The sequence below is a fragment of the Trachypithecus francoisi genome, unplaced genomic scaffold (assembly GCF_009764315.1).
Source record: "Trachypithecus francoisi isolate TF-2019V2 unplaced genomic scaffold, Tfra_2.0 Lachesis_group5, whole genome shotgun sequence".
NCBI classification, from domain to species: Eukaryota; Metazoa; Chordata; class Mammalia; order Primates; family Cercopithecidae; genus Trachypithecus; species Trachypithecus francoisi.
Window position 1 is genome coordinate 92,499,064 of NW_022681470.1, and position 12,808 is coordinate 92,511,871.

At 46.7% G+C, this 12,808-nt stretch overlaps 1 protein-coding gene across 16 annotated transcripts in view; it reads left to right on the forward strand.

The window, feature by feature from the left end:
- The window catches only part of ARHGEF11 (Rho guanine nucleotide exchange factor 11), a 112,326-nt gene that overhangs the window by 81,661 nt on the left and 17,857 nt on the right, over window positions 1-12,808 (forward strand). For 7 of the 16 annotated variants that reach the window (XM_033199912.1, XM_033199920.1, XM_033199921.1 and 4 more), the window contains 10 exons: window positions 2,044-2,118; window positions 2,331-2,432; window positions 3,540-3,638; window positions 4,842-4,884; window positions 6,168-6,264; window positions 6,444-6,566; window positions 7,491-7,514; window positions 8,743-8,887; window positions 9,502-9,601; window positions 10,383-10,412. In XM_033199912.1, coding sequence (XP_033055803.1) covers window positions 2,044-2,118; window positions 2,331-2,432; window positions 3,540-3,638; window positions 4,842-4,884; window positions 6,168-6,264; window positions 6,444-6,566; window positions 7,491-7,514; window positions 8,743-8,887; window positions 9,502-9,601; window positions 10,383-10,412 — 838 coding nt within the window. Of the gene's footprint in view, window positions 1-1,795; window positions 1,952-2,043; window positions 2,119-2,330; window positions 2,433-3,539; window positions 3,639-4,841; window positions 4,885-6,167; window positions 6,265-6,443; window positions 6,567-7,490; window positions 7,515-8,742; window positions 8,888-9,501; window positions 9,602-10,382; window positions 10,413-12,808 lie in introns of those variants that run through there. The other 9 variants (XM_033199913.1, XM_033199922.1, XM_033199917.1 and 6 more) reach the window with 5 other exon arrangements.

Here is a 12,808-nt window from a genome sequence, read left to right on the forward strand (position 1 = left end):
TACTCTAATTTTACCCATTGTATAAAGTTTGGTTATTCTTACAATGTGGAGGGGAAAGGTGGGGAAAGGGATCTGATGGATATTGAAATGCCTAAGGTACCAGCTGCTGTGCCAGATCTTTACAAAAAATTTCATGTAATTCTCACAATCAGGAAAAAAGTTGGCCATTGGAATCTTCGTGTGGTCTAAGGGAATGTTCAAGGGCTAACCTTGTTACCGGCAGGGTCAGAACTAGAATTGAGTTCTCCTGGGCCCCAACACAGAGCTCTTTCCTATCCTAACCACTCTTTTATTGCCCTCTCTATAACCCTGTCTTTGTAGAACTGAAGGACCAAGTTCAGGTTCCTAAGGGGGTCAGGCATCCATCCTGTTCTAGGAAAGGCTTTCCTTCAGGTGGCTCATAGAAGTAGGTGTGGGGTCAGTGGTCTTGGAGCCCTTGTTTTCCTCTTCGAAATTGTTTCATCTTCTCAAAACTAAGTTGCTATTTTCAAGTGTTAAGAGCAAATAGAGTATAATTCCAGTTTCCTAATCGTAATAAATGTTAATAACAGCATAGGAAGAAAACTTATACTTTCCATAAAACTGTCAGCAGCAGGGAAATGGATGCAGAAGGAACTCTCACTTTCTGTTATGTTGTTCTATAGTGTTTGATCTTTTTAATAATAAGCATATTCTACTTTTGTAATCAGAAAGAATATGTATTTGTAAAGACTTTTTAAAAAAATCCTCCCCATAAACAAGAAAAAACCTAGTGATTTTCAGGTTTTAACCAGAGAGCTCAGTAGAGCCAGAAGTGCTCACCCACCACCTCCTGGGGCGCTCAGACCCCAAGAGGTTCAGAGACTAGGGTATTTAGGAGAGGAGGATACTCAGGATGTGTTTGGGAAATACAAATACAGCACAACAGGCCTGATTCTGCAGCTTTGAGCACGCCAGTCAGTCTGTCAGGGCCTCACTTTTTTCAATTACAAATGAGTGTTAGACTTTAGTTTCTGAGATACCTTATGGGCCACTCATGTTCTGTGACTCAGTCATTCTGGGCGTAGAGGCCATAAATACCCAGGAAAACAAAAAAGGAGTGAGGAGCATCAAGAGGAACTGTCAGGAAAAGCCCCTTAAGAAAGTGGGTTAGGAGGGTGTCATAGGCCTGGGTTAAAGTAGGCACATGTAAGCTGAGTGGGTTCCAGAAGCAGAGACCTTGTTGGGGAATCACTAGAAATGAAGGAGGTCCAGTTGAGTGAGAAATAGAGTTAGCAGAAAAGCTTTGAAAGCTCAAGGAACCTTTAGGAGAAAAACTTGTGCAGTGAAGCCTCTGAGAAGTTTATGCAATACGAAGTCTCTCTCATCATACCTAATCCATGGCATGTCCATTAGGATTAGGTTTTTACTTAAATTAGTATAAGGGGGAAAGAAAGAAAAGCCAGACTAAGAAATGTGGATTTTAGACAGGGAATGGGGATCTACCACAGATTCTTGAGCGGGCAAGCGAAATAATGCAAATGGTGTTAGAGAAAGATCAGCCGCATCTCCATTTGTTCAGAGAGGCAGAGATCTACTAGTAGGCTCTCCCATAATTTAGCCACCAGTACTTACTAGGCACAGAATAACTGTTCAGTAGCACTGTGGTAGACACTGGGTTTGGAGGATGTGTGTTTGGGGTAGGGGTGGCTGTTTAGTCTGTTAAGGAGAACAGAGTCCCCAGCCCAGCAGTCCAGCAGGAACTATAGGCTCTTATTTTGTTGACTGACAGTCCCACCCCAGACCTTTGCAAACAGGAAGAGAGCATTTTTCTCCTACTTCCCATCTTCATATGTCATGTGACCAGGCTTCTCTGAATCTGCCCTGCCCCACCCAGAAGCAGTTGACTTCCTGCAAGTGGAAATCATTTCATCTGTGCTCTGATTTGGGGGCGGGAGTGAGATGCCAACGTTCACCAGACCCGGGTGGCTTTGTGAGTGCTGCAACTAAACAAACTTCACTGAGGTGGTTGAATTCTCTGTCCTCTGTAACCTCTCATCTCTACAACTTGACTCTCTCCCCCAGGGTGTAGATCAAAGCCCAAAGCCTTTAATTATTGGCCCAGAGGAAGACTATGACCCAGGTTATTTCAACAACGAGGTAACGGTTTCCTAGTTTTCTCCTTTCATCATTTTTTTGTCATACAAGCTGCTTTTGACTAGAAGCAGTTTGACTAGCATCAGCTGTGAAGGGAACTTGGGGCGGGGAGCCTCCTTTATGAACCCAGGACGGGGAATCACATGGGAGCTAAGCTGGAACCTGCTGTGCTGCTGTGCCCGGCCTCCCACCATGCTCATCCTTCTGCCTTCCAGAGTGACATCATATTCCAGGATCTGGAGAAACTGAAGTCTCGGCCAGCTCACCTGGGGGTTTTTCTACGTTACATCTTCTCTCAGGCAGACCCCAGTCCACTGGTAAGTCAGAAGCATCTGTCTTGATTGAGTGCCTGCTGGTGTTGGGCAGAGAGGACCTCTAGCCTCTGTTTCTGCTCCCTGGCTGTTACAATTCAGATCCATGGGCACAGTCAGGCACTTCAAGGACAGAGACAAATAGCCAAGAAGATGAAACCTATGCAGAGGGAATTTTTCACTATGATGCAGCTAACTAACTACATCAGCTGCCTAGGGAGGAGCAAGAGAGCAAGGCCAGGAAAACTCATTCTTGATCAGTTCAGGAAATCGTCTCGGAGAAGTTGCTCTTCCTAGAGGTTTTTAATTGAAGGCAGATACAGACCAACTAAGGAGTTGAGAGAGTGGCCCTGTGAGAAAACTTGCAGATGGCAAGGCTTAAAGGGTGTTCCGTGTGAAGGTGATGACAAGAAGGAATGTGAGGGGATGGAGAACAAAGTACCGGGGACAGTATTCAGAGCCAGCAGCCTTCCCAGTTTCCTCATTCTGCTCAGCTGCTTAGAAAGGAAGAGGAGATGGAGGAGAGGGGTTGCGGTTGTATTCTTCAGAATAAACTTCTCACCTGGGGCATGGGCTGCTGTTTTGTCTTTCTGGGGACACCATCAGAAGCCAGAATGAAGAACCATCCACAGGTATTGATTGAACACCTGTGTGCAAGTTCAAGGGCCAGAAGCATTCCTGAATAAAGACAGGGCACACCCCAAAGAGAAATAAAACATGAACCCTTAAGAAACAAGACATAAACCAGCACAAAGACACAAGTGAAATACCACGTGTGGAGAGGATGCAGAGTTGAGGAGTGATCAGTGTTGAAGATGAGCCTGTGGGAAAGGGGGTGGGGATTATTTTGCCACAAGTTTCTGAAATAGTTTGACCCCGGCTTTCTCAACCTCAGCACTGTTTTGAACTGGAGAATTCTTTGTTGTAGACTGTTCCGTGCCTTTGGGGAAATATGACTGCATCACTGGGCTGTACCCACTAGATGCCAGTAGCACCACACTTGCCCAGTAGTTGTGACAATTAAAAATGTCTCCAGATATGGCCAAATGTCCCCTAGGGGGCAGAATCACTGTTGGGGGAGAACCACTGCTCTAACCCAGTTCTCTCTCCTAGCTTTTTTACCTGTGTGCAGAAGTTTATCAGCAGACAAGCCCCAAGGATTCCCGAAACTTGGGGAAAGACATCTGGAATATTTTCCTGGAGAAAAATGCGGTAAGGCAGTCATAGATTGGATTATAATTTTATTATATTCTTTGAACTACTCAGAGGCAGGGAAAATTAAGCAAAACATTCAGGCCACACGGAGACAGGTTCTTAAAGAGAAATCTAGGCTGAGAGATTAATATCCCTGGATTCTGTTCCTAGTGCCACTCTCAAAAAATCTCGCAGTACCTCTTTTGTTCCACATATAGAATACACATTGCCTCTCCCTGGAATGTTTAGAGGAAAAGATTGTACCAAATTCTCCCTGATTCAGTGCCCTGGTTCCTCCCAACCCTCCCTGCTTTGCCCATCCCTAGGCTGAAGAAACAGAGGTCTAGAGACATCAGATGATCTAGATCAGCGAGGCAAGAGGAGAACCCCGGTTTCTGAAGCTCAGTCTGAGTTGCTATTACTGCCCAAAGGCAGGAGTCAGAGGTGGGAGGCCCCAGAGTATCTGGGGTAGACGGCACCCTGTACATTGGGACAGAGTTCCCAGGGGTGTGTCAGGGATCCCGCTGGCAAGAGCATCTCTGCCTGCAGAGGGCAATTGCCATCCCAGACTTTCTAATCTAGTTAACTAGACTAATTCCAAGGTAACTTTATTCTTTTGGCAGTAAGCTAGTAGGGTTAATGAGGTTGGAGAAAATTGGTTTTTCTTAAGAGTTTTCTATTTGCCCTCTTAAATGGGTCTTGAGTAGGAAGGTTAGAGCTGCCAGTTGTTCTCTGTTGGTTGTTATGGAACCTCTCCAGTATCCAGGTGTCAGGGACTTGTGTAGCAAAAGCCAGAACACCATGCTAACTGCAAGGCTAGGTGACACAAGGCTAGCTTTCCCATGGGAGTGAGGGGGAGGGAAAGTCCACCAAATAGCCCAATAAAGGCTTTTCCCTTGCTGCTAAGTCAGCATGGGTCCACGTTTTGGACAACATGCCATTCCATGCACTCTTAATGGCCTGGAAATAAGAGTGAAAAAAAACTGCCTGTGCCGCCCTCAGAATATTGTACCAGCTTGCTGTGTAACCTCAGACTCCATTTCCCAGAAACCCTAGCCTAGAATTCAGGTGTGCAGTTGGGGAGTAATGAGAAGAATGCTAGGCAGATGTAGGCAGAAAGGCAAGAAGTTCATATGGGCAAGCCCTCCTCGCCTGGCACACTGTTGATCTCCCTGGAGTGTACAGACCTGACCACTTCTGCTCCACACTTCTATTTTTTAGCCTCTGAGAGTCAAGATCCCTGAGATGTTACAGGCTGAAATTGGTAAGTTGGCTCATTGGTCGGTTAGTCTCTTCTTGGTGCCTTTCTTGTCCTGAGCTCTCAGGAGACTCCAGAGGACAGAAGGGACATAGTTCCTGTTCTTGGGCAACCATCTTCTAATAGAGGAAAAGACCCATGAGACAGTTGCTCCAGAACACTGCACAGTAGCTTATGGACAGGTGCATATGGGACAGACCCTGCCTAGGCACTCACTCTGCCGGGGAGGAGCTTGTCATGGGAAGACATTGGACTTGGAGTTAGGAGACCTGGGTTCATGTCTGCCAGCCTTCTACATGAGCTCTCTGGTTCTCCATTGGCTTATCTGTACAAAGAGGAAATCAGACTTGATCAGGGATTCCTCAGCCAGGTTGGTTATCAAGAATCCCTTGGGGAACTCAAAAAATACAGAAACTAGGGCCTCACTCCATCCTCCTTGCAGAGTTGGAATCTCCAGAGTGGTTTTTCTTGTTGGTTTTTTTTTTTTGTGGGGGGGAGTGTGGGGGGTGTTTTATTTTTGTTTTTATAAGTTCCCTAATACTGACAGCAACGAGTCCAGAGTGAGGACCAGGCAGGCTAGATGGTGCCCAGCTCCCTTCTCCTTCTAATCATCAGTAGAAGAATTAAGGGGAGGCAGTCTAAGGTGATGTCAGCCTGAGAAGCTAATCACTGGCAGTTTTTTAGAGGACAGGAATTGGTAGCTGCATGTAGAAAGAGATGATTTGTGGGCACGTGTGACGGGGAGGAGAGCCCAGGCATAGGGTGAACAGAGCTTGCTCGAAAGCAGAGTGAGAGTAAAGCGCAACTCTCAGGGACTTAGCCTCGCCTGGGTGGAGCTAGATGCAGGGACTAGAGGAGAGACATCTTTCGGTTTCTACTGGGGAGCTCAGGTTTCATGGAATGTGAAGTGCTTGCCTCTTTTAGCTTTGAGCTGCTTCTGGAGCAGTAGAGGGGAACAAGCCTCTCAGAGGTCTGCATTTGGATATCAGAAGATGATACTTAGACCCATCCAGTAAGAGGGGCTTTAATCCTTCTCTTAATGGAGCACAGAACATCCAGAAAATATTTTTGTCCTTGCCTTGGACTTTGGATATCAGGATTCCAGTCCTGAATTCAGGAATGACCTGAGAGGTCCAGGCCTCCTCTCCCTTTAGGCTAACAGGGCAGAAAGCCAGCCCTTCCTCCCAGTGTCACAGGGAGTTGAAATGCCTTGAGATGCTCAACAGAAGTGATCTCCCCCCAACCCCCAGTACCCTACCCACCCTGCTTTCTCTGGTCTCCCACTACAGACTCGCGCCTGCGGAACAGCGAGGATGCCCGTGGTGTTCTCTGTGAAGCTCAAGAGGCAGCCATGCCTGAGATCCAAGAGCAGATCCATGACTACAGGTTGGCCCAGGAGCTGCCCTCCCACCACTCTCCTCGCACCTCCGCCTCTTGGCCTTGGCTCCTTCCCTCTGGGACATGCACATATCTCTTGTTATATGTGTTTGCCTCGTTCTTTCTGGGTATCCATCTGTTGAGTATTTGTGTATATTTCTTTCTTTCCCTGTGTTTATCTGGCTTAGAACGAAGCGCACTCTGGGGCTGGGCAGCCTGTATGGTGAAAATGACCTGCTGGACCTGGATGGGGACCCTCTCCGAGAGCGCCAAGTGGCTGAGAAGCAGCTGGCTGCCCTTGGAGATATTTTGTGAGTCTTTCAGCTTCCTCCCACCCCACTGAACGTCCCAAGCAGGTTGACATATTTTGTGGGTCTGTTCTTTCAACCTCTCCACCTCTTCCACTTCTTGCCTGATTCTCCTGCCCCTGAAAGATGGGGAGTCGTGCCCTCCTGCTGCATTGGTCAGGCTGAGGGCTGCAGGTGTTCAAGGGCGTGGCAGAGCCTGCAGCTCCTGATAGTCATTTGGTGGTTATGACAGACCACGGGCCCCAGGAATGTGGTAAGCTTTCTGCTTTCCCCTGCTGGCCCGCTTCCTGACCTCTCTCCCTTCCTGCCTCTAAGATCTTATCTGTCACAGAGAGTGAGGCCAGTGCTGTGTGTACCCAGTGGATAAAGTTCCTTCAGGAGGCAGCTAGAACTGGCTTAGGGGAAATTGAACCATCTTTTACTAATCCACATCAGAAAACTGAACTAGTGCAACATATTAAGACGCTTCTGGCACAGCTGCTTTTGTTACGTTTTTCTAGCGCCATTTTCAAAAGTGTCGTAGGCACCTGTGATGAAAGCCCCAGTATCACAGACTTTGTGGGGACACTTCAGGCTTAGAAGTAATTTTTTTCCCTAATACTGCTTCTTACTAGGTAGCTATGTGACCTTGGTTAAGCCATTCCATACAAGTCAGATCCATCGGCACAGCCGGGCACTTCAAGGACAGGGTAAAAATAGCAAAGAAGATGAAACCTATGCAGTCTCTGCTAAGGCTGATATTCCAACTCGGCAAATATTTATGGAGTTCCTGCTATGTACCAAATATTGTGCATCAAACGTACTTCCCTCCTTTTCCCCCACTAACCCTCCTTTCATCTAGGAAAAAGTTACCTCCTCCTAGCCTCTAACCAGGTGACCAGCCTCTGTCTTTGCAGTCTGAGTAATCTGTTTTTTCTTTCATTCCAGGTCCAAGTATGAGGAAGATAGGAGGTAAGCAAGTCTATGATATGCATTTGCAGCTTTCAAGGTGGAAGGAGTGGGGATGAGCTACTATGCTTTCCATTTCTGACAGTCACAGGGGAGTCCCTCATGTTGTACAACCACGTAGGACCGTGGTTCCTGCAAGTCTAGCTCTCAGGTGTCTATGTGACCATAACATAGGGTTCATGAGGCCCACGCCCCTAATGCTTAGGGATCACCACCTGGGGATGTGGATCTCTTCCTCAGTGGGAAGACGCCAAGCTGCCATTGCTCCTCACAGTGCCATGCCTGGCTGCAGCTTCTCTACCCAGATGAGCCCTTTGTCTCCCTTCTCACTTCTTTCCCTTAAACTACCTAAAGTAATGACAGTAATTGTGGAATCAGCCTGTTAGTGGCATCTGCAGAGGGGAGCTGGTGTGCAGCACAGTTCCTTTCTTGGCACATATTAGAATTTTTTTTTTTTTGCAGCCTATATATTTATCTCATTGTTTTTCATTAGCCAAGGTTAAAATGAGTCTGCATTTCCTGAGCATACACACTAATAAGGGAGAGAAAATGGGGTTAGGAGTCTGTTTTAGAGGGAAATACAGACAGAGCTGAAGCCTTGCTGCATTGAATGCAGAGTGGGTCATCATCCATCCAGCAAATTGTGGATACAAAGACATTTTAAAACAGAACTCTGGACATTTTCATTTGTGGCAGTTGGAAGCCACTTGACAGCTCCTTTTCCATCTCTTTTTCTCTGTACTGGGGTGGGAGGATGGTGAAGGCAGTATACCTTGGCAGAGGCTGCTGGCATTTCTCCTTTCCCCTGGCCTCCCCACCCCTGCACATATGCCTGAGAGTATCAGCTGCAGACCTCAGCCAGTCTTCCACGTCTGCCTGTATCTTGACCAGGCAGGAAATTATTTACTTACATTTTAGGGAATTGGCGTGTTCTTCCACTGACCATCATCTGCTCATGGGGAAGAGTTCTGCTTAGGGAAAGAGTAAGACTTCTCCTGGTAGAAGTCTTATTCTTGGTTACCTGTGGGCTCACTGTGTGGAGAAGGTCACACACAGTCCAACTTTTGGCAGCTTCTGCCTGCTGTCCCATTTAATTATTCTAGACTTTTCTTTGAATACTTTCACCTGTAACTACCCCTTCCCCACTCCACTGGGTGGTGGTGAAGAGATTGTTTGGCACAGGGAAGATAACTTGAGCTCTCTGATTCAGGACACTGTTCCTCTTTTACAGCGCCCCCATGGACTTTGCCCTCAATACCTACATGAGCCATGCTGGGATCCGTCTTCGAGAGGCACGACCTTCCAACACAGCTGAAAAGGCCCAGTCTGCTCCTGACAAGGACAAGTGGCTACCCTTCTTCCCTAAGACCAAGAAGGTGAGGGCCAGGCATGGTGGCTCATGCCTGTAATCCTAGTACTTTGGGATGCCAAGGCGGATGATTGCCTGAGCTTAGGAGTTCGAGACCAGCCTGGGCAACATGGTGAAACCCCATCTCTACTAAAATACAAAAATTAGTCCGGCGTAGTGGTGCATGCCTTAACCCCAGCTGCTCGGGAGGCTGAGGCACGAGTATTGCTTGAACACAAGAATTGGAGGTTGCAGTGAGCCAAGATCATACCACTGCACTCCAGCCTAGGCAACAGAGTGAGACTCTGTCTCAAAAAAAATAAAAAGAAGGTAACAGCTATCCTGGAACGTATCTCCTCTTGGTGCAGTTCTCTGTGCTGAGGTAGGTCAGGAAAGCCATTTTGCAGGTCTCTGGCTACATCCCTTCATCTGGATGTGGACTCAGTGAGAACACCCAGACTAGAGCAGCTCTCAGTCCCTTCCAAACCCAGGTCAGAGGTGAATGTGCTTGTTAGGGTACCAGCAAGAGTCAACTCTCCAGTTACTTACTGAGGGCCAGCCTTGGGGGACAATGGCAGAATTGATTAGCAGCCATGCCTGAGTATCAGGGCCTCCTCCAAACCCCAGTGTCTCCTGTCTCAGCAGAGCAGCAATTCCAAGAAAGAAAAAGATGCCTTGGAGGACAAGAAGCGAAACCCCATCCTCAAATACATTGGGAAGCCCAAAAGCTCTTCTCAAAGCAGTGAGTATTTGGGGAGCAATAGCCTTGGGCATTCCCTGGGCAGGGACCTCAGCCCTTTCATGTACCAGTATGTTGGCAGAGGGCCTTCCTGTGTTTCTGGGAACCGCAGATCCAAACTCAGACCACAGCCACTTTCTCTCCCCTTGCCAAATCCAGTGCAGGATCTCTGAGGTTCAGGTGAATATTTCTGAGCCAAGGAAACCGTCCCAGTCCCTGGGTCTTAGTCTAGGAACCCAGAGCAGTTCTAGCTACCAGACGACCACGTGAGAAACATTTCCTCTCGGCAAGGATCGCCCTGTGGACAGTAAATACTCCCTTCACCTTCATCCAAGGGTCTATAATTGGTCCCAGCACACAGGACTGCAATAGTACAGATGCAGGAGGGGGATGGTTGAGTCACTATTGAGTAGAACTAGTCAGGTTGGGGGCAAGTTTGGGTCCCAGAGGTTCCCCTAATGCCATCAGTAACCCAAACTCAACTGATGCTATATCGATCTCTTCCCAGTGTGTGTCATTTGTCTGGAAATTGTTGCTGTCCCCTCCCAGTCAGTACCTTAAGCCCCCCAATATCAGTGGGAATCTGTGAGGGGTAGTGGGGTGGGCCGGCTGCCCTTTCTGAAATTGCTGCATTGCAGGAGAAGGAAAGGGATTCTTCTGGATCAGCCTTGGTTTTCACCACTACCGTTTCATTTTCTGGCTTGATGTAATTTTTATTTTGATTCTTAAAACATTGATTTGACTTTTCATGGTTTACTTTTGTTTTTGTTTGTTTTTCTTTTAGCATTTCATATTCCCTTGTCCCCTGTGGAAGGTAAAAGGACCATTTTCTTTGGGTTTGTCTTTGCATTAGCATTGAGTTTCCATCTCCCAAATCTTGTCTTTTCTGTTTTTTTCTCATCATCTCCCATCCTGTTACTCCTCCCTCCCTTTCTTTCTTCTCTCCATTTCTCTTACGTGCTGCTCATTGTTGCTAAAGCTGCTGTGTGCTGCAAACCCTGTGGGTGGTTGGGGAGGGCACCACCCTCATGCCAGGTACGAGACCTTGTCTCCTAACCCAGAGTTCCAGGGGGCAGAGCCCCTTCTCCCGCAGGGACAGCGCCTTCTGGTAGTTCTGGCCACGACTAGACTTCTGGTTCCTCTGGCGGTTTTTCCACAGCCTGAGGCCTTTTCTCTATAATTCAGTCACATCTCCATGATGAGTTTCTAAAAATCCAGAGTTCTATATAAGTGAGGGAAACCCTCACACATTGAAGGGTCTTGCAGTGAAGCAGAAGTGCCTCAGATTTTTTTTTTTTTTTGGAGACACAGTTTCACTCTGTCGCCCAGGCTGGAGTACAGTGGCGTGATCTTGCCTCACTGCAAACTCCGCCTCCCAGGTTCAAGGGATTCTCATGCCTCAGCCTCCCGAGTAGCTGGGACTACAGGCATGTGCCACTACACCCAGTTAATTTTTGTATTTTTAGTAGAGACGGGGTTTCACCATATTGGCCAGGCTGGTCTCAAACTCCTGACCTCAGGTGATCTGCCCGCCTTGGCCTCCAAGAGTGCTAGGATTATAGGCATGAGCCACCACACCCAGTCAGTGCCTCAGATTTTTGTTTTCAGTTAAAATAATAAAAATATCATTTTTGAAGGTGATTTTTTTTTAATGTAAAGTATGGGTCTCTAACAGTTTTTCTCTTGGGTATTTTTGTTCGTATCATCTACTTAAGCCCCTCAGTATAGCACCTCCATCTCTTTTGACATTTAACTACCGGCACTGTATAACCACAGCAGTGAAAAAAGAATGACCCTAAATGTATTTTAGAGGACCTAGTATCTTCCAGAATCCATGTATTTAAAACATTAATGTGATACACATTAATCCATAAGAAGCTTAGAGCCTACAGTGAAATGTCACAGAATTGAGCAAGTTCATTTCCTGTTAATAAGGTCCATATGCATGCAATTGATTAACACTTTGTAGGTTCAACAATAAATATAGAGAGAGAGATAGCGAGATAGCAATGGGATGCAATCTGGAAACTATTCTGTTAGTGTAATTTGTTTTACATAAAAGTGAAAATTAAAAATATTATCTTCAAAATTAATTTAAAAGTTACTAAACTGCTAGACTGTATGCCATTTTAAGCAATAAAAATAAGGAATTAATGAAAAAAAAGTTTATAAAACAAGGGGAAAAAAAGAATGGCCTTGAAATCCACTCCTCAGTTTTTTTGGTTGTTTTTTTTTGTTTTTTTTGAGACAGGGTTTCACCCTGTCACCCAGGCTGGAGTGCAGTGGTCTAGTCATAGCTTACTACAGCCTTGAACTCCTGGCTCAAACAGTGCTCCCACCTCAGCCTTCCAAGTAGCTGGGGCCACAGACGTACATCACCACACTTGGCTAATTTATTTTTTGTAGAGAGAGGGTCTCACTATATTGCCCAGTCTGATCTCAAACTCCTGGGCTCAAGCGATCCTCCTGCCTTGGCCTCTGAAAATGCTGAGATTATAAGCATGAGGCACTGTGTGCCTAGCCACTTTGCTCTTTTTAAAAATCCATTTCCTTCTACCTGTTTTTCCCCTGTTACTCTGGGTCATTCAGTTATACCAGCTCTCAGGGCTACGCCTGTATTTTACCACAGCTAAGGTATAACTCTATCTAGAACATAATTGAGCATTTTCCAAGTGGCCCATGGGAAAGGGAAGAGTGGACTCAGCCTGCTGGCTTTCAGTTATAGGATGTTCCCAGGCTCCCACATCATCACCCAGCCAGGGTGGCTCCGGGCTGCAGCTGCACAGCTGACCCTGGCATCTGCATGGCTTCAAGACCCAGATGCACATTCAGGCTGGGACAGGCAGATCTGCTCTTAATCTCCAAAGTGAGAGTGATGGTAATAGCCCCTACTCCTGTAATGTGCACCCACAGCCACTTGCACAGTTTTAGAAAAATATTCCCAAGCCACTTGCCTAAAGGCCGTGAAATTGTACACTTTGAAGACAGCAGCTAAATTTTTTTCTGTTCTCTCTGACTTAGAAGCTTTCTTATGAAAGTCAGATTTTGAGACAGATTTGTAAGTTTGTATATGTAGATGTCAGAATCTCTGAAGTAGGATCAGGGCCCAGACCCTGGGCTGTTGATATTGCCTCCCCATTTCCCCTTGTCCTTTCCGCTAGTCTCAGGCAGCCAGCATTTCTAGCCCACCCCTGTTCTAATATCGCTGGG